This window comes from Larimichthys crocea, chromosome X (genome assembly GCF_000972845.2).
Source record: "Larimichthys crocea isolate SSNF chromosome X, L_crocea_2.0, whole genome shotgun sequence".
Lineage (NCBI taxonomy): Eukaryota > Metazoa > Chordata > Actinopteri > Sciaenidae > Larimichthys > Larimichthys crocea.
In genome coordinates, this window is record NC_040020.1 from 39,494,128 (window position 1) to 39,515,598 (window position 21,471).

General features: G+C 39.7%; 3 protein-coding genes across 3 annotated transcripts; 1 reads left to right on the forward strand and 2 right to left on the reverse strand.

Annotated features, from left to right (window-relative positions):
* Nucleotides 1-1,974: 1,974 nt before the first annotated feature.
* On the reverse strand, nt 1,975-4,530 carry LOC104921933 (nuclear factor interleukin-3-regulated protein-like). Its single transcript, XM_010734614.3, has 2 exons — nt 4,357-4,530; nt 1,975-3,813 (listed from the first exon to the last, which is right to left on the reverse strand). The coding sequence occupies exon 2, from the start codon at nt 3,765-3,767 to the stop codon at nt 2,490-2,492; it is 1,278 nt and encodes a 425-aa protein (XP_010732916.3). The 5' UTR covers nt 3,768-3,813; nt 4,357-4,530; the 3' UTR covers nt 1,975-2,489.
* Nucleotides 4,531-12,967: 8,437 nt separating this feature from the next.
* Nucleotides 12,968-16,527, reverse strand: klf1 (Kruppel like factor 1 (erythroid)). The gene is made up of 3 exons (XM_010734644.3): nt 16,152-16,527; nt 14,301-15,162; nt 12,968-14,194 (listed from the first exon to the last, which is right to left on the reverse strand). Exons 1-3 carry the CDS (start codon nt 16,224-16,226, stop codon nt 14,019-14,021), a joined length of 1,113 nt encoding a protein of 370 aa, XP_010732946.2. The 5' UTR covers nt 16,227-16,527; the 3' UTR covers nt 12,968-14,018.
* A 2,221-nt stretch (nt 16,528-18,748) lies between these two features.
* On the forward strand, nt 18,749-21,258 carry cxh22orf23 (chromosome X C22orf23 homolog). Its single transcript, XM_010734612.3, has 7 exons — nt 18,749-18,882; nt 19,241-19,334; nt 19,440-19,502; nt 20,056-20,229; nt 20,361-20,498; nt 20,605-20,705; nt 21,022-21,258. Exons 2-7 carry the CDS (start codon nt 19,241-19,243, stop codon nt 21,118-21,120), a joined length of 669 nt encoding a protein of 222 aa, XP_010732914.3. The 5' UTR covers nt 18,749-18,882; the 3' UTR covers nt 21,121-21,258.
* The last annotated feature ends 213 nt before the right edge of the window (nt 21,259-21,471 follow it).

The window sequence follows — 21,471 nt, forward strand, 5'->3', positions numbered from 1 at the left end:
TTCGTCTTTTAGCATAATTAACAATAAAACAGTAACAATTTAAAATAATAACAATAATAAATTCAGTCTCCCATCTTGCTTCGGTTGTTGATATTTTATGTAAGAAAACAATAAAAACTCACCTTGAAATTAAAAATAGACACTGAAATCATTATTACTATCCATGACTGTTAATGTGGAGTAATTACTTTCATTAGTATGAATAAATGTATCATTGTTTCTTTATTTTTTTTGTGTGTTCACCCTCTGATATTTGTGTCATTCATTTTGTTTATCCTTACACCAAATGGATGTGTTTTTTCTGCTCTGGGGCTTTGCAATTATTCCACAAAGCCCTGTTGTCCTCATCACCACCATATTTCATGAGCAGTTACGTCAGCCCTGGTTTGTATCACACACACATCCACTTCCAACCCACTTTCTCACTCACATCCCTTCCCCCTGCTTTGTCTCAACCCACACACGTGCATCCATTCACTACACACAGACACACACACACACACACACACACCATCATCACCACCATTAAGCCATGTTGGGGGAAACAGTGGCCTTGAACTTGTCTAGCGCCTCCCCCTACCAGTCCTCTGTTATAACCACCAACCCCCAACACACTCCTCAATCTTTCTGCATGCAGGCATTCCCTTGGCAACTGTGGTGTGGTGGTGCCTGCCTAGCAACCAGAAGCCTCTTTCTCCTTCCTATATTGCTCATGGCATGTCGGTTTGCAGAAAGGGCTGGATGGAGATTGGTTGCAGACAAAAGATCTTGTGTCTATCTCATGTTGTTGTTGTACGGGTCAAAAGGATGGGAATTATCTGCAGCTGCACATGTCTTAATGTTTCCTGTTTGTTTAGGTCAAAAATGTCATTTTCAAAACACAAGCCTCATTTTTGTGTGGTGCTTTTTAAATGAAGACGGGTGATTTGAAGGTGGGAGTGCTGTACTTCCAAAATTAAAATGCATCTGTTTGTTCTGTATGTGCAGCATGTGGTACTACAGTGAGCACAATGGAGGAGACGACCTCTGTAGTAACACTGCTGTGAATGAATGAATGAATGAATGAATGATTGAGACTCAGTGGTCCGTGCTGATGAAGTCACTTGGCGCCACCTGGTGTTCAGAGAAAATGACTGAATACTAAAGATGGAAACATTCAAGTATGTGGCAATATATAATAATTACATTCATTCAAGTGCAACATCAGTCATGAATGAATAATTTGGTTTATGTATTGCAGCTTTCTGGCTCCCCGCCCATATCAGAATGAATTTTAAGGATGTCCATCCCTAGACTTGCACTGTTTCCAGGTGTTAACGTATTCTGAACCTGTATCCTTCACTTCCATATGGGCCAATCAGTTTCCAGCGTAGCTGCTTCATTGCTAAAAATAGCTTTCATACTGCTGACGTGATAGATGACTCATGCAGTCTCACTCCACTCCCTGCATCCGTGCACCACCCCTCTCTCCCTGGCACTTGTCCTACACCTCACTGTCCCACCTCCTTTCAGTACCCTTAGTACAGTCACCGTGGACTGATGCTACCATGGTGTTAAAGAAATTTATTGAGGGATGAATTAAACTGAAATGATATTCAGCTGAAAGGGAAACTTGTGATATATTTATACTCTTGCGCAGTGCACCTCCTCACTCCAGTGGCTGCCACACCTACCATAGCTCTCTGTGTCCCAGATGGGTTAGTGTTTTTTACCCACCTATGCCTGGGATGTAATGCAAAATTTACTTTAAAAATGATTTAAACTCTCCTGCATATTGCTACATATTTAAAAAAGTATTTAAATGTCTCTAAGTTATTAACAAAGATTTAATAAGTGACTGTTGCACTTTGTGATTTTGCATCATTATTAGATGCAGATGTATTCCCAAAGACTGTAAGCTCTGTTATTACAATGAAACTAAGTGCAGATAGTTTGTAATAAGCAGTCTTTCATATAAAATATATCTTTATTTCCAAGTACAGTTCACTTCAGTTACAGTTGTATTTACCTTGCTGTCATAAAAGAAACCAGATACAGTAAACAACACACTAAGATCACAAAAGTAAGTACACACCAACATGATGTCAAAGGTAATTTTTCAACACAACCAAGTGGCTTCTTTTCCACACATTTAACATAGGCAATGTTGATATACAGTTACAGAGAGTCTGATGTCCCAAAGAACTAAAAAATGACCACGTCTGCATCAAGTGAACATGGTGAGTTTGAAACATATGCTTTGTTTTGTATCTAACATGATCTTCCAGTGTTTCTGACAGATTAGTTCAGTCAAGTATTCTCAAGAAATCAACATGATCCAAGGACACGTTGTTGTCTGGTGCTGACCATCAGAGAACAGACATGCTCTGAAGATTTTTCACTTCCTGCTGTGCTGTGGCAATCAACAGTAAGCTTGATGGGTTGGAAAGATGTAGTGTGAAATCTGTTTACTAACTTTGGTTCAGCCTTGATCCTCTTGTGCTCAGGTTTTAAGCCATCTTGTTGAGCAGCTGCTGAGAGAAAAGCCTCTTGAGCTGTGCCACTTCCTGAGACAAGCAGCTGATCTTAGACCTGAGACTGATGTCCTCTGTCAAATACTTGGTGTCTCTAGAGTACTGCAGAGAGGTGGAGTTGTAATAACCACAAGATGGACGCTGATACTGCTGCCCAACTCCCCCACAGGCCTCCTCCCTGGACCAAGGTGTCTGACCCTCTGTCCGACTTTCCCACCCCACTTGCTGGTGGTTCCTCACCTGGATGTTTGGCCCCACAGTGGCTACAGGTGGTCCACTGTGTCTGATATCAGAGGATGGAGACAGCTCTCCTCCCTCATTGCAACCACTGGGCCCTTTAAAGCGGAGCTTGTGCGGGAGGCTCCTCAAACCTTCGGGCGAGTCTTGTCTGTTTACATACTGACTCTCGTTGACCTCCAAGGGACAGATGTGGGAGTCGTAGCCATGCTTCTCCTCCACCAGCTCTCTCGGAGAAGGCCCACTGCGCTCACTCAATGTGCCATCAAAAAACAGAGGGCTGCTCACATTTGAGCCACATGAGGTGGAGACACCGGACTCCTCGGATAAACTATGATTTGACAGAGGCCCGACTCCCCTCGGTCCAAAGATGGGACCCTGTGGTGGAGGGTGAGGGTGAGGGTGAGGGTGGATGAGGTGGGTGGTTGCATTGTCATGTGCACTGTGGTATGGGGATGCATCAGTGTGAGGTGGATAGAAATGTGTTGCAATGGGTGTTGAGTGAGGACAGAGGGGTGCAGACAGTGGCATGATAGACACATTAGATGGGTCCTTGACCAGGCCGAAGCGAAACTTCAGCGCCAACAGCTCAGCTCTCAGGCGAGCATTCTCCTCCAGCAGGCCCAGGACTCGGCGCTCCAGCACCATGTCATTGGCTCGCCGTTTCTCTCTGGACCGCTTGGCTGCCTCGTTATTTTTCTTCCTCTTGTCCCAATAGCCGTCATCTTTCTTCTCCTCCTGGATGAACTCTCGTTTGCGGCGTGTATGACTGCTGTTGTCTTCATCGCAGCTGCTACCAGCTTTAGCTTCAGTGCTGCTGAGGCTGTCTTTGCGTTTGAGGGCAAAGGTGCAACCCAGGAGGGTTCGAGCCAGCTGGCTTGTAGAGGTCAGTATAGAAACAGCCTCATCAGTGAAGGACCCGGCTCTTTCACAAGGTCTGGACCCCAGTCCCTCCACTGCCAGCAGTGAGGGAACTGACAGTTCCTGGATGATGCTTCCCACAGCTTGACCTGTCATGATCAAACACTTGAAGGAGCTGTGACGGGTGCTGTAATGGCACCACCTAGTGGTGGAAACAAACAACACATGGGGTGAGGAGACGATTTGTTTACAAGGTTGCCAAACATTAAATCGGCATTAAACTGCTGCGAGTTAAATGTTGCATGCATTTCACAGCAGGAAAAGCTCTCATATTAAATGAACACTAAGAAGCAGTCAAATAAAACTACATGAATATATCCTCTTTACAACAAGTTATCATATCTATAACAAACTCTCTTATAAAGAGAGGTAAAGAGAGAAATGTGATCCAAAAATCCAAAATGTTTGTTGTTCCTTAAAAACTTAAACTTCCTTATTAATTATTTGCTACCCAGTGTCATAACCAGGCATTCACAATTAATGCTATCACTACAAGTGTTTTCATTAAACCCTAAATAATAAGGTAATCTAGAGCACATATTAAATTCCCATGCGATTACATACGATATGAGATGATAATAATCGAAAAACGCTTGAACTAAATGCATTACATTACCTCACACCATAAAAACAAATGAAATTACTGTAGTGATGAAGCTCAGGGGGAAAATAAAGGCGATCTTACTTGCAAATCAAACAGCTGGTGATGATCTCCTCAGTCAGAGAGAGGAGACACGTGGAGCTTCACAGGTTCCCCCGATGTTTCTGCTCCTCAAAAGCTCCGCATCTCTCTGTCGTTTCCTCACCCCCCTCCCGCTCTTCGGTTCAGCCCATGGATGTCTGGTTCAGCCAGGGTCGGATCCTCACCCCGGCTGACCCCCCTCCACCCCTCCTCCTTCTCCTCCTCCTTCCCTAACGGGAAGCCAGCTGAGTCAAACCAGCAGAGAAACACGGATTAAACAGCAACAAAACTGCTGCTTTCAAAATAAACCTGAACAAGTTGATTAAATAATAACATGTGGTTTAATGCATGCATGGCAAGAAAGTCTAACCAACAATTTTTTGCTCCAAACTGTCCCCATGCTTGCCTCAGATATGAGGCATTCAAGGACCTACTTGTGCCAGTAATTACACAGAGATAGTAAAAATTATCTAAAAACTGCAGCATACTGCAATAACCTGTTTATAGCTCACCTTGTAACCGGTGCAAACCTCAGTACACCTTGTCTGAGTTTAAATTCCATAAACTTTTATTGTTGAGGGTTATTATTCTGACTGACACACCATGTGTCCTTTTACATAGATAAAAGTGCTTCTGTGGCAGGTCAGTGTCTTTTCTTATATTCACTTATTACATATAGGGCAAAGTCTCAGTTGGCCACCTAAATGCTAACATAATCATACTAACATGTTCAAAATGGACAGTGTTCACATGCTGATGTTACAGTGTTTGCCTTTTAGTTGTTAGCATGCCAACAGCTGTAAATTAGCTCTAAACGCAAAGCACAGCCAAGGCCGATGGAAATTTCTAATAATTATTAATAATAAAATAATTATTTTCTATGGAGTACCTCAAAGCTCAGTTCTTGGCCCCATTTAAATGTTACCTCAAGGTCAAATCTTTTATAGGTACAACATGAGTTTCTCTTTTTATGCGGATGACTCACAGATCTATATCTCCTCTGATTCCAACAACACAACTTGCTGTATTTGCTGTCTCACTCAATTAAACCTCTTCAAACTGGCACAAACTAGTTCGAAATGCTGCCACAAGCCTCAGTTGTATTTTGAGCAAACAAACAAACACATTTTATAATTTCCCCCTGGGGTTATTAAAGTATTTCTGATTCTGATTCTGAAACAAAAAAGTTAGGGCTGGGTATTGGTACTTGACTTCTCCAGTTAACATTGGAAAGTATGACTATACTACACGCCTAAGTAATGTGACAAACATGGAGAAAATCTCAGGGTGGATGGCTGGATGATTTTCACAAGTCTTCTTCATCCCCAAGTTATCGAATCAAGTATTTTATTGGTGTCAGCCTCACTTTAAAGATACTGGTAGAAGATACTGCAAGTTTTTAAATGATATCTAACCCTAGATACTGTGCACGTCAACTACAGGTTTCTGTTTTCTCCTGCACTTTTTTACATTCCTGTATTAGATTAGGTAATCCAGTTTACAAAAGCCAGTGTGGACAGCAGTCACAGTGGCTTGAGTTGTCCTCATTTGCTCTTTGTGGGTGAGCACCAATAACGAGAAGTTCAAGGTAACACAGTTACATGGAAATATGTGTTGTGTATGTGCCCTCTTTGTTTCTCTACAGAGATATATGCATAAATAGAACATATGAATATATTTTAATTTCCTTCACAACATTATATCATCATTATAGATCATAGAATTAGATTATAGATTGTCAGACACACCAGCTGCTCTCAAAGAACAAACATGAGCATGTGTAATGTCACACACTGAGTATGTTTTTTTTTTTTTCATTTTCCAGAGACTTTTTGCCTCACTGTGTAAGAGCAATAGAAGTTAATCACTGTTTTACTGCACCAGTGAGAAAAAAGAAATTATATAACCGTGTATTGTAAATGAAGAATGTAAAGATGGCTTTACAGAGAGAGTCACGTATGCCAGTAAATAGTTTGAATGGAAAAGAGAGCTGTTATGTAACACACACACACACACACACACACACACACAGAGCATATGAGGACTGCACAGAGCTGGAAGTTCAGTTGGGGTGAGATTGAACAGAAAAAAAGGAACATTGTTTGAGTGTTTTGCTGGACAGTGATACTTCCTCCCTGCACGTGGAAATGCTTCACACTGGACCTCTCTGTCTCTGTGTCAATCTCACCAGTTTCCCCAAAACAACAGTTAACTTCTATTGTAGTAGTTGGTTAGTAGACAGTATTGACGTGTTTCTATGATCTTGACAGATCAGTTTGAATGTGTTGGCACAAGGCTGTGACATGCCGTGGTGTACAAAGACTGCGAGAGGAGGTCAGGGTGAAATTCTGTGAAAAGAAAACTGTACTGCTGCCCAAAGTTCAGCTGAATGAGCTGCCAACAAATTAGATCAAATGAAACATTTTGATTTCAGTTCCTTCTTCCTGTTTTCAGGATTATCTCTTTGGAAAATATTTTTCTAGAATTGCTAGCAGCTTCCTGAACACGAGGTTAGACTGCAAAACAACATCAATCTTAACAAGTTTGACTGTGAAAAAAATCATGTTTTTTCACCATCTTTATTATCTCTGTGTGTCAGAATGCTAACATTTTCATATTTTTGTCGTTATTTTTACAGGTATTTGGTCATAAAGTGAAGTTTTAGACAAATTAAAATGTTGACCATCATCAGGTATTACAAGTTATCCTCAGGGGGACATGAATGATGTTGAACGTTACCAAATTTAATGTCATGAGTCATTTCACTCAAGGAAAACTCACTCACAGACTTCACTGTCCAATCCATAAACATGTGTTAATACCTAATAAGTCTACCTAAAAAGAATACAGAGTGTGCCATCTCACCATAGTGCCTCTGTCTCAGCACAGAAACCACAACATGGGATATTATTATTCTGTCAGAATGAAGAAGACATTTGCTGTGTTGAGGTTAGGTAGAATTATTCATGGAGTTGTAATCTTTCCGGCACATTCATGCAAGACTCTCAGTTTGCCTCAAGTTGCTATTACAGATTGTAAAGTGCCATGTAACAAGGGAAAAAGTGGAAGAAACAACAGGAACAGAAGAGGGATCTGTTAGGGGAATTAAAAAAAATCTTAAATAAGGAGGACTGGATTCAAAGTATCAAAGTTTAAGTTGAATTTATTGCTCTTGTACAGGAAGGAGCGTTTCACAGTGCAACACACAAAAGGGGTTACAGAGAAAAAAAAAGTCTCCCTAAAGAGCTCTGACAGTTGGTTCTTATACAGTCGATAATGGGCTGCCTTAAACCTCTGCAAATTGTCAACAGACAATATCAGCATCTAAACGTTTTTTTTTTCCCTTAATCAATATTCAGCATATCCCCAATCTAAATGTCACCTCTCTGACCTGTTTCTGACCCTTGTTCTGTTCTGGAATTCCTCTATTTATACATTAACCTGAACTTTACCTTACCCTGCCAGCCTCAGCAAAACATTAATAAAGAGAAGTGCCCTCAGGACATGTAATAAATAGGAACATCTGAATAGCAGTGTAATCCTAATTTTTATAACATGATCCCTCTCCCTGGACATACATGCAATAGATGTGGCGTGTACAGGACATACCAACAGATACATATAGATCATAAAATGGATCCAGGAGGACAAGGAACAATTTCAGGTGTTACTGTGACCTGAGCTATACAACCTCCTCTTCACCATCGAGACTTAGAAGAGGAAAGACTGAAAAAAAGACAGACACACGGAGAGAACTGGAAAGAGTGGGGAAGCGAAATTCAGTGCTTGGGCTTACATGAAAACAGCAGAAATGGAGCAGTTATTAGAAAGTTTACAGTGTGTTTGAACTACAGACACTGAACTGACTCATCTTTGAACATCAGCTCCTCCATGATTCTAATCATAACCCCATGTGATGTTTTCAAGGTTGATGCTGTGACAGTCAACAATGGCTGCATGACTGGACATGCTTCACTTACAATGTGCCCACTCTGTACCTTGGATTATGTAACTGCGACATTGTGCAAAAAATGAAAGCAATGTTGTGTGTGTGTGTGTGCAATGGTATATTTTATTTGGCAGTCAGTAGTCAAAATTAAAGGTTAGGGTTAGGGTTAGGGTTAGATATTAGATTAGAGATTAGATTAAAGGTATCCTGTGGAGATTATGACCATTATTTGTGCTGTAGAGCAATTCTTTTTTATGAGTCCAGGACAAACATGCAAACTCACACCGGTGACATAATAGTATTCAATAGTTTTCACATTATTTCACTGATCAAGATGTGTGATAATGGAGCAATAAATGCAGAAATGGACCCACAAAGACAAGGAAGAAGAAAACAATTGGCTTTGCAAATGTTTCATGAGGAGGAAAATATAAAAATATTTTGTTTACACAGAGATTCTACAGGGCATCTTTGATACAACATTTAAATTCACTTTAGTGTTGTATAATGTCCTTCACAGTCAGTTCATATCTAAAGCAATTACTGACTGTAAGAACACCAGGAGCCAGGATGTTGGCAAAAGGTAGCAATTTCATCATCGATAGTGTCGCAATGATTGAGCAGCAGTTGCTCATTATATGCTTGCTTTTATCTTTATTGCTTTAGGCGTGTATACTGTATGTTACTACATACCATGGAGGCTGTATAATCCTGATAAATAACATCAAAGGGTAGCATATGTTCTGAGCAGAACAATGCGCATGTGGCGTTTTTTCCTCAATCCATAGATAAAAGTCAGGATATCTCAGTTTGTGCAGCTTTGATTCTGACCATTCTAGTCCCCCTATTGTAAATCAATAAAGCACCCTTTAAAGTTAAAGCAAATTGGTAGCCCTCTGTATCAAAGTGCAATGTCGACACTGGCTTTGCTCCCCATCTACCCCATAATTTATCATTCTACATTCATCGTGGCGGTCCAAAAAGCCTGCGGTGCCAGTACAAACACTAACACTCTCACCGTGCTTACAGTTACAGTTACAGTTTGGCTAACAAACTGAGCTAACATTAGCTATCAGCAGCTACAGTTCACAGCAGTTTAATTTACTGTCCATCTGGAAATTTCCACTTTCACCAAAATTAAGGAACAAATTGGTGATGTGTGACTTAGTGCTATAAAACCGTACATACTTTTCGTGGGTGACTGTCGCCTCAGCACAAAGTCACAAAATGCAAGAACAGACATACAGGAATGGCAGAGGCACAATTCACCCAATTACATGTCAGTGTAGCATTAAATTGAAAAAGAAGTGTTGTTATGCTAGCAGAGTTACATAATTTATTTTTAAGGTTAGGGCCTAGTGAATGTATTATGTCAACACTCATAAGTACAGAGCACAAATGTGTATGTGAAGCCATGTTAGATCCTTGAAACAGAAAGCAGAAAGTGATTGTCTGCCTGAGCACAGAGCGGACAGTGGCCTTGTTTGACTTTGTGTGTATGCTCAAGTTCGCATAAGGGGAATCTGCTCATACCCCCCCCTCTCTCTCCCTCTCTCCCTCTCCCCTTCTCTCTTTCTCTCTTTCTCTTTCCTTTTTACATCCCTTGATCCACTTGGACTCAGAGTCCCTTTCAACGGTCTCAGTACTGCAGCAGCTTTCACCACTCTAATCCTCATCCTGCTTTTCGGACTTCAGGCCAAGATTCCCATTACGTGAGATTGTGTAATAGCAAAACACACAGAACGGTCGATAACTCCACTCATCCATACAAAGTACTCATGCTACTCTGCTGGACAAGACCAGTTTGGATATATGCATACTGTAGATTGATATGCCAGTTTGAATACTGGTATCGGTGTTGTCTGGATGTAGCAGGCTTTAATAATGCAGAGAAAATCTATTTATAGATGCTCACTGGAGAGGCAGAGCTTCTAAAATATTAACACTAGAATATACTGTACAGTGAATGTGTCGAAGTTTCACTGTGGCTGTTGCTGTGTGTGCAGAAGTTCAACTAACGTGGCTGAAACTGTGTCAAAGATGTTCCTGCATTTTCTCACTGAAGCTGTTGTTCTACTGAGTTCACACACTATTGCCATTCACTGGATGTCACAGTGTGTCTGTGCCTGCAGGATGAGGAAACAATACTATGTTTGAAAGAAGTGAAATGACAAGTGTTGGCATAGATTTGAGCTGAAAATGTTGCCTTCATTTTTAAATCCATGATAGCTGTAGCTGTGGGGGGGTCTGGATGTCACATGATTTGTTTGACGCCACACAAATATGCATGATGGATTTTCTCTTTAATGTGCACAGACTGAATTAGACATACTTCTGACCACACAGAGTTCAATGAAAAGTAAACACAAAAAAGCGTATTCATGCAACAGCTACTAAATGAGAAAATCAAATAACTTAACAGCTTAATGCAGAGCACAAGTTTAAGTAAAAGCTAAAGAATAGCATTCATCAAAATATAAATGCATTACATAGATGGGTTATTATGGGTATCGGTTTTATTATTTTACTGCAGTAATTATTATTAATAGTAGGTTTGACTATATCTCATCTGTACTGACGCCTTTTTTCAGCTGTTCCTTCCCTTTCATTTGATTAAGTGTCCTGAAATGCCCTCTGCATGGGAAAAAGTTATACATAGCGACCAATTAATCTCCATTTATCCACAGAGGAAAACAAGAAAGAGAGATGGAATTTAATTACACATCTGTCCCCAGTAAACCCTTTCTTCAGCTGGTCAACATTCAAGTTGTTCTTCTGTGTTTTCCATGTTTATGAAGCCTTGTTCTCTCTGCCGGGTCTGTGTGTGGTAGAGAAGAAGGAAATATGATGTTTGTTTTTTTCCCCCACAAAACAATCAAATTAAGTGGTTTAATGAGCTTTCTCCATCTAGCAATGGGGATTTGCAGAAAATGGAACTTAAAATTTGAGAGCTGTTGCTAATAGAAACCGAATTCACATAAAAACATTACATTATTGGAATTGTATCTAGATTTTAAGCTTTGGTCTGGTCACAAACATTAAAATAATTACATTTTTTTAACCTTTGACCTGTTTATCTGCTCACACAGAAACTTTGAATATTTCATGGCATGCTTTGCAGACTTGAATATTGCAATGAATGCATAATGCCTGTGTAATACCATCTGTAGAGGCATAACATGATGTAAACATGGAAGGAGGAACTGGAAAGTGGAAGTAAAAAAGAGGATTTGTGTAAGAGTTTCATTGTTTGTTCTTTTCGGGGCACTACAGGTCAGAGCTCCGCCTCTGTCCTCATGCTACCTCTAAATCCCAAATCACTTACTCTTGAACGCCACATGAAAACAAACAAATCTGTGGCAATACAATTATCAGACTTACTTCATGTGTGTATATTTGGCACTGATGTATTGGGGACAGATTACATAAAAGAAGCATGGGGGAAGCAGAGGTTGAGACTTTTAGTCTCAAATATTGATCAGGTTCCGAAAAACTTCACATCCCATAATGCAGCACAATGGCATATTTCATATTCATATTACATGGAGCTCACATCATAGATGATTGATGGTAGAGACGTGATAGGTTAACAACTTGTGAGCGTTCACATTATTGGATGACTCAAGATGTTTGTTAGAAAGATACTGACAGTATAACAACACATCTGTTCAATTTGGGTTTATTTACGTTGATCGAGAGATGTTGGTTGATGTGAGTTGTCCATATTTCTTTAGTTTTCAGGTACTTATATAAAGTCATTAATATCAGAGCTTCCTGGTTAGTTGCAAGTTAAATATGACTCTTTAAAGCCAATGTGTAATGTGTAAACCTGGTAGTAATGGTAATGAAACATCAGCCAGATTAAATACAGCTGAGTGTAATTCATCTTTGGGATTCAAATGAATATGTGATCATAACTCAAAGGATACACAAAAGTGCAGTTTCCTTTTGAAGGATTTATATACTGTGATTTGCGTTACCAAAACATCTGACACTTTTCACTTGTGCTGTTTTGTGCAGCTGAAATAACTCTGATGGAGATATTCCACCATGGATCACACTAGATGTAAACAACACTCAAAAAGAATCTCTCCTCTAGATCCAAATTCATTTGTGTGTGTGTGTGTGTGTGTGTGTGTGTTCTGGTAAATAAGTGTGCATTTGTGTTTTTCCTTGTGTTTGACTTTCCTGGGGCTACATGAGATAGAGGAAGCTCCATAATGTGATGATGACCTCCATCATCTGACATAATCAGGATGAATCAGTGAACCGAATTACATAAACAGATTCCCGTCCTAACCTCACCCTCACCCAGATTAGAAACACTGCACTCAACTGCCAACGGCCTGTACCAGCCTGCAGGCATGAGCGCTGATGGGATAGCAGAAAACTGCCATCTAAAGGCCAAAGAGTTGCCTTTACACTTTGTATTTACTCATTTCTCAATGGACCGTTTTTGCCACTGTAAGAAAAGGAGATAAGTCTAAGCACTTCATGTTCCAAATTTTCCAGATGTGTTTGGTGGATGATTTCACACAGGAAAATAATAGTTTATTCTTCTTTATAGCCTAGATCTCCAAGGACAGCACGTGAAATGCTGAGTTGATAAAATCATGTCTAATGAAAGACTAATAACGACTTGACAAATGAACTGTAATATCATCCGGAATTCATGTTATTTTTCCAAGACACTTTTACAGCATTACTTCTTTATTAGAATTATGAAGATAAAAACAATAATTAAAAGACTTTAAAGCACTCTTTTGAGAATAAAAAAAACATTGTACATTAATATAATATCTTCTGCTGATATAAAAGATTATGTTAATAAATATGTTGCTCATTTTCAGATGATTATAAACAACAGCGAAAGCTGCAGATTATTTACAGTTTGAAATTCTGCTCGACTAGAAAAAACAAAAGCCAAACAGACCCAAACAGACAAACATAAACTTAAGTGACAAATATACATAAGCTTGCATTTAATCAAAAAGTTTAGCATGTACTTTATGGCTTGTTTGTATTACAATTAATATTACACTATATTACACTTAACTAATGTTCTATTGGAAATCAGACAAAGATATCAGATAATCTTGGCAGTAATACAGCTAAGCGTTGTTACTATGCAGTCACGACTTTGACCAACAGGATACACTGTTTGTGTTCTAACCCATATTACACACATTAATGGTAGGTCTTGTTAGTGTTAATATTTGCTGCCTACATGCCCACAGTGTGTACAGTGTTTGTCCAAGTGGCTCTTATTGCTGAAAGCGTGCTAATTTTACATTAGTTTACATTACATGACTGTACTTTAAAAGGACCGGTTTGATTTTGACATTTTGGCTGGTCGTCAATTCATTAGTTGGATGAATAAGGACAAAATTTGTTCTTTTGGGCTCAGGTTATCCCATTTATCTTTCGAAACAGACAAGCAGATAAAACAAATGTTTTAGACTAACAATTGTTAACCAGCCAGATAACCAAGTACAGTTACAAGTTAATACTGTTCAGTTAATATCTGAGGTCCCAAATTCATCTTCTCAGTGTACTAAGGTCATATTAGGTCATATTGAGAGTCAATTCAAATCACCATATTGTGTCCTATATTTTAATGTATTTTTATTTTCTTTGTTTAAGTAGCAGTGGTTTTGTGTGTGTATATGTATCTGTGGTGTGTGTGTGTGTGTGTGTAAGAGAGAGAGAGAGAGCATCAAGTGTGTCTCTTCATGTGCAGAGCCAGGTGGTCTGAGCGGGAGAAGGCCCTCTGACACAGCAGACATTCGTAGGGTTTTTGGCCCGTGTGCTTGCGGTAGTGACGTGTCAGCTCATCTGAGCGGGCAAATTTCCAGTTGCAGCCATCCCAAGGACAGTGGTAAGGCTTTTCCCCTGAAGAGTGAACAATAAAAGAGATGGTTACTACCAGACAAACGCATGAAATCATATCTTAAGAGTAATTCTTTGTTGTTTCTGTGGTAGAATCAGTTGGGTGTACCTGTGTGGGTGCGCAGGTGAGCTTTGAGGTGTGAGCTCTTGGTGTAGGTCTTGCTGCATCCAGGGTATTCACAGCTGTGGACAGCGGGCCTCTTTTTCCCGGCAGGCCTTCGCCCACGCTTCCCCTCCAACCCACCAGGGGGCAGCTGTGGTCCAACAAGGAGGGGCTGCCGGTGAAGGGGCAGATGATGACCAGTGGCCTGGCTGTGGCCATAGTCACAGAAAAGGTTGCCGTTGGGGTTAAAGTGTGGCATATAGCTGTAGTGTCGAGGGTCAGGGGTCACAGCTTGAGGTGGTATGAACCTGCTGTCAGGGAAGGTCACTATGGAGGGGTGTTGCAGGGGGTAGTAAGTGTTAAAGTCACCTGATGAGACTGTACTGAGGTTTCCTCTGCTTTGCCTCTCCACACTGTCTCCTTCGGGGAAGCCAAACTGATCTACATTTGGTCGACCAGGAAATGAACTCAGACCTGTTTGGTCATTAGTATAACCATGATGGTACAGCTCTGGCTGGACCGACACTGTGGATACAACAGGGGACAGGAGATCCGCCATGAGGCTACCATTGTTCATCTGCAGGTGCTCTTGTACTGGTTGGTCCTTAAACATGGCCGCCTCTTGGTACGCTCTGTTTAGGTCTAACTGAGGGAGCCGTTGATCAGTATGGTCCAAAGAGGGGTTGAGGTCAGGCGATGGGCTGCTCCAATCAGACAGCAGGAACTCAATGTCCCAGGATGCCTGGCTCTCATCGTCCAGGAGCTCCTCCGCCATTTGTTGAGTGACCTGCAGCTGTTCAGAGCTGTTTGGTGACAGTTTGCTGCTTAGAGAGTCCAGAGGGAGAGGAGCACTCTCAGACTTCCACACCTAGAAGGTGTTGGAGAGCATTGAGAAGTGATTATCTCATATTTTTTAAACAGAGATTCCTGCACATTGCTTTTGTATTTAAAAAGTAAGACCACAATGCTGTCTTAAAATAGTACTTAGCATTATTATTATGTGTTCACACTGGCTGTTCCTTTCTAATACATGTGCAGTGTAAGTTCTGGGGGACAGAATCCACGGCTTTATGTAAAAATACATTGCAGAGTTCATCTGAAGCTACAGCAGTCTGAGTTAGACAAATCAAGTGTCTATCTTCGATTTTACAGTTTGTTTGTTTTTTACCTCAAAACTTTGTGTTACAATCGCTCCACTGTGAATCAGCAAGAAACAACAAAGCAAGACTGTAAACATCTAAAGATACCCACTTGACCATATGCCAAACTCATACACTATTAGATTCAAGTGAACATTTTGCACAGACTGTGGATTCTGTCTTCCGTCACTTGCATTGTAGATGATCTTCAGATTTGTTTGTTTTTTTAATTATTATTATATTATAAGAACTCATCAAAAATCAGAAGTATATACCTCCCAAACAACAACTAAGGGCCCCTTCAGTGACACAGTATGTAAGTTCTCAAGAGTATCTTCTCAGACTTCTCAGAACTGCTTTGTTACATAATACGAAGCTACTCTCTAAAACACCCGCATTAAAAATACTGGATGTATTTTTCCTAACCTGTTACAACCATAGAAGTTGTGCAAGACTAATGTTCGTGGCAGGTGTAATGTAAAAGTTTAAACTTTTATGAGACAAATCACAACTTCAGCATTATAGTGCAAATCTGACACATTTGCCACTTCAATATTAAGTGACAGAATTTTTACATGATACAAATAAATAATCAGCACAATAATATAGATCATACTATGTTCCATACACATATTACTTTGGTACCAGCTCTTTAAATCAAGTGTTGTTTCTGTCAGTGTATAAGAATCAAACAAATTGAAGCAAACCTGATACTTACTTTCATGTTGTCACCGGTGTGAGCGAGGCTGGAGAAGGAGCTAAAAGAAGGGAGCACAGCCTGTGTAACAGCCATCAAGCACTTTGATATGACGCAGAATAACAGAGGCAGCAGCAGAAGTGAAGTTTCTCTTTTGTTACTTTTTTTTTGGTTTTTGGTTTTTCTCTCTTTTTACTTTTCACATGACCATCTCAACCTTAGCTATCAGAAAGTCCAGCTCACCAGACCACTCATCCCAGTTACAGTCCACTCAGAGCGCTAAAAGGCCGCAAAAACAGGTTCTCAAAGCTGTCTCCTTTTCTTCAATCCCCCCCCCTACTATCTCTCCCTCCTCTATCTTGTCTATAGCTGTCAGCTGCAAGTCTAACTTCAAATCTCTCTTTTTCATGTAGGTTTTGACCGTTAGGAGGTGGAGCGTAAGTGTGAGTTTCTGAGTTACTTACTCCTTTTTCTCTATCCATTAAGATTGTTCATTTACAATCACTAAAAAAAACTCAAACTCAGTGTCTTCCTGTTTTGTGGGTTTTAGAGCAAAAAAATCAACAAGTACAGAGATGTAATTTCACCAAGAAACATTAGTTTATTAAAAGCATCATTCTTATATCCAGACTAATATTAAGATCAAATAATCTTTTCAGTGTATGATAACTTTACTGAATCTTTACCAGTATATCAATATGGGCAACAACATATTCAAAATTTGCTAAAACCTGTAGACTGGCCACTTTCAAAGTTTTATGAGGCGTTGGCTACCAGTACAGCAATTTAAATATATCCTTGTAATTGATATCAACAATTATTATGGAGTTATTTATCAAAGTAATTCAAACTAATTTATTCAAATGATCATGCCTATAGGTGTAAAGTCATAATAGAAAAACATATATTGGTGAGGATTCACACAAATTTGAGTTTTATCTTAAATAAATAATGCAAGTAAAGATTGCTGGATTTTTAATATCCTCACAGTGACAGCAACTGTTTATCTACAGTCTGGAAATAAATTTAAATCAATCAGTCAAAAAAAAATATAGAATTATACAGTTCTGGTAAAGTTACAATTCCAAAAAAAAGTTGCTGCAAATTCATGAATGTTGACATCTGATTTGCAAAAATTACACAAAGTATTAAAAGCAATAATGAATTCAATCTTTATAAAGATGGAAAATAACAAAATATATAAGGATACAGTGATAACTAACTATAAATAATTAAAACCCGGAAACTATCAACTACACTGCAGAGTAATGCAGAGGTCTCTGTGTTACGGTTCATTCAGAAGTAAACAGCTCATGTCCTACTACTATTTTATAAAGCACGCTTTGGCACAGAGTGCAGAGTGTGTTGGTGCAGGCACAGTAAATAACATGTTTCAGTCCATGTAATGATCTTTTATTATAGAGCTACTTTTTTACTACGACATTTAATGTGAACACATAAACAAAGAAATTAAATGAAATCAAATAAAAAATATATGAATACTTATAACAAGGTATTAGTGAATAATGGTAAACAGGTAAGTAGGTTGGTATAGCTCATAAACAAAGACACCAACATGCAACACAGTTTCTGATTCAGTAATCAGTCTGCAATTAATCCTTCCTTTTTGTTGAAGCAGTAACTTCATCACTCTCTCCACACATATACAGGTTGGTCTCTGTCTTCTCGGTGAGGACATGCGGCTCTGACTTCTAAGAAGACCTGTGTGTGAAAGGTGATTATAGCCTGGCTGCTGTTTATCTGTTGACGTGGGCAGAGGCAAGCTGCTGTCTTCCCCAGATAATGGACTCCTGACTGCTGCTGACCTCCGATGATGAGCCTGCCACTGATAAAGACTCTCTCTTTCCCTCAGAGTGACGACTACACAAGATCTTCACGACACAAGCTGAAAACTATGTTGGACACTTTCACTAAAAAAGAGCCTGTTTATGGCCTTAAGCTCGTCACATAAAGTTTATCTGCTCTTTGTTTGTTTGCCAGAAGATAGTTCACTTCATGTGACAGAACACCAACAGAAGAACAGATGACACCTGAGGGATACCTGTACAATACCATAAATAATGTCCTATATAACATAAGTACCTTAAGATGCAGATGAAATCATTTGTAAAATATGAAATAAAACATTAAAATAATGTATTTTTAATTTGTTGAACTAAGGTCACTTTTCTCTGTGTTAAGTGTTCTAATGTGATGACCTTGTTTAGAAACACAAACTCTTAATATTCTTTCTTATTCCTTTTGGGCTTTCTGATACGACATAAATCTATGAAGATTCCTGTGTGCAAAGCAAAGAGAAACATCATAGCGGTATTAATGATGTATTTTTCCTGGTATCACCACACTAAAAATACCCCTTTAATAATGATAGTCTTTCTGCACAATAGCAACAGTAACTACACAGACTAAACAATGTCTTTGTCTCCATCTAGTGGTCATGTGTTGTCATTGCGCCTACGGCGTTAGGACAAAATAAACGGTAAAAATACAGACCTTTACAGACTTACAGATATTCAGTGTTTTATCGCAGTGTTGTCGTGACACTGAAAACAGTGTGTACACAGCTTAAGTTCAGAGGACAAAGTCCTGTCGCCGTTGCGGTGGTGCTTGTAGCTGCTCGGTTGCTATAGCAACAGACTGTTGCCGTGTAACGCTGTGACAACCGAAGTTAGCTCACGCTAAGTGTTTACGAAGGACTTGTGATTAAAAAGAAGACGCGACGTTTGACATAGTAAGTTTTTTTGGTTTGTTATGTCATTTATTTTCCTTTGTTTCTTTCATACAGAGTCACCTTTACCTTCTGACGTTAGCCACCTAGCACCAATCTAGCTGTTAAACACAGTGTTGCTATTTGAGCTGATGATCTTACCGCTGTAGTTTATCATAATATTACTCCCAAATAGGTTTTATTTGTCACATTAGTCACACTATTAACAGTATAGCTAAATCAGTCAGTGTCTACAGCTCCAGGATTTGTCTTTAAATAACATGATCATCACAGCGTAAAACTGAGCTGTAGCTCTTTAAATGTGACAAAGATAACATTAAACTCTTGTCGTGTCTTTTATGTGTGTGTATGTGTGTTGCAGATGGAGGCCTCAACACAGAGCAGAGTTGGCGGTGGACTGTGGAACAACCCCAGAGCCACACAGTACAGCAAGGAGACCCAGGACATGCTGAGATGTGAGATGATACACTGTTCCTATGTGGATGGGGGGAAACACACATGAAGGAGTTGCTGGTGTACAAACAACTGTTTTAATCACTCAACTCTCTCCTGGTCCTCAGTAATGATGCAGGAATCAAGGCTCACCAACATCCAGAGAAAACAGATCAACGAATGCCTCAAGAGTAAGTTTGAGACGTTTGGATTGGTTTTGTTTCGAGCACACACACACCATGCAGGCTCATGGGAAACATAGACAATATTACGTTCATGTGACGCTCAGAACACCAACATATGATTATAAGAAAGTACAGGACATTTGGGTCCAGATCTGGTGATTTTACTATGTAACAGTGATGTAAGAATGACGTAAAAATGGCTATAAAAGGTTGTGAAAAGTAAAAGTAAAGGTTCGTTCGGATTCGCAAGCAGCTGTCTCCGTGTTGTTATTTCATTGCGTTCTGGAAGGTTTTCTCCACAACAGTAGCACTGTGTCATACACAGACATCAAGTATACATACTCCATATATTGTTAAAATATTATAAACTAATGTTTAGAACATCTTGTTATACATCCAGGCTCAAATGTTCTATGATAATAGGAGCCCACTAGTGTTTCCCTCCCCGACATTAGGCTGTCAGCTCACATTGCATTCACTGTTTAGGAGTACTGTCACACTGCATCAGCAGTACTACATACTGGTTTGCCACATTAAAAGCTTTTCTAAACTTCCCCAGATGGAGCACCTTTACCACTGACCTCTGACTCCACACCGTCAGCTTCCCCATCTCAGCCTAAAGCCAGTAAATCTGTCCAGAGACGTCTGCCAGGAAAGCCTCAGAAACGCAGCGCTGAAACTTGTCGTTCTGGGAACAACTACATGAGAGAAAAATTCCGTCCTGGTCCTATAAGTATGTTTTGAAACTGACGTAGTTATTATTTTATGTCTTGAAACAACAAACAACACTGTTGGTCACCATTCATCACTAAATTTAGGCTAACTTTATTATGTAACTCTTCTTTCCCCTCTGTTTCACCCTAGGAGACTTGGAGAAAGAGAAGAGGAGGCTTCAAAATATTTTGGCAACAGGAAAAGACGAGCCCACACCGGCATCATCCAAAAATGTTTCTACACGTCGGAATCAAGAGGTAGAGGAGGACAAAGACCAGTTCCAGGAAGGTGAGGCTGACTGCACAGGAAGATGATGTAGAGTTATTAACTACCTGCTGTCTCAATTGAAGCCCATTAATTAATTCTAATATTAACCTGTCCGTCTCTTTTGTAGTTCTGGAAGAGATAGAGGAGAGAAGACAGTTTCTGGAACATATGGCCTCTCTGGGCCAGGAGAAGCAGTACATCGACATCATCAACACAGAGATATCACAGGTAAACAAGAAATATTGGCTTAAATGATAATATTATTGATTTTGAAAAAGCTTTTAGTAACATGGGTGTTCAATCTTCATTGATTTATCTTTATGAATGTTCAGTGTGATGTTCTTTTAAAACAATACGATTAAATGCTGACAGACTGATCGATAGCAACATAAATAGATCCTTAAAATGGCGCCAGCGTCAGTCAGTGTTCAGGAAGGATTAGGTTCAGATTTCATACAAACTGACAGAGAAAGGGTGTGTTATTTAATCTCTCTCAAATGCAACTTGCACTCAAACCTGTGCTATGTCACGTCTCCACTAACAGAAAATCCGAGAACTGGAGGTGTTGGAAAAGAAACGCAGTGCCAACAAGGATGCACTGACATCACAGGAGGAAGCGCTGACTGCAGAACAGAAAACATGAACTCGCTAAGAGACAGGAGGAGAGAAAACTCACTGCCATGTAACCTCATCTTTAGATAATACTAAGTTATGTGTGGTAGTTAGAGCTGACCGCCTGCACTGTGAGGTCAGGCAGTGACAGCATTAAATTTACAAAAAATAAAACCACAAGCTACTTGCTTTAAGTTATTTTATTCCTCTGCCTTCCAGTGTCAGTATTTTTTTTTTTCTTTTTAAATCCTGCTGCTGTTTTAGGACAATGTATAGCTGACAGAAATGTGACATTACAGAAGCCCTTGGTTTCAGCTGGACAGGAGAACAGGCACAGAGCAGAAACACACAGTTTCTAAAATGGTAGACAAATAAGCGACTC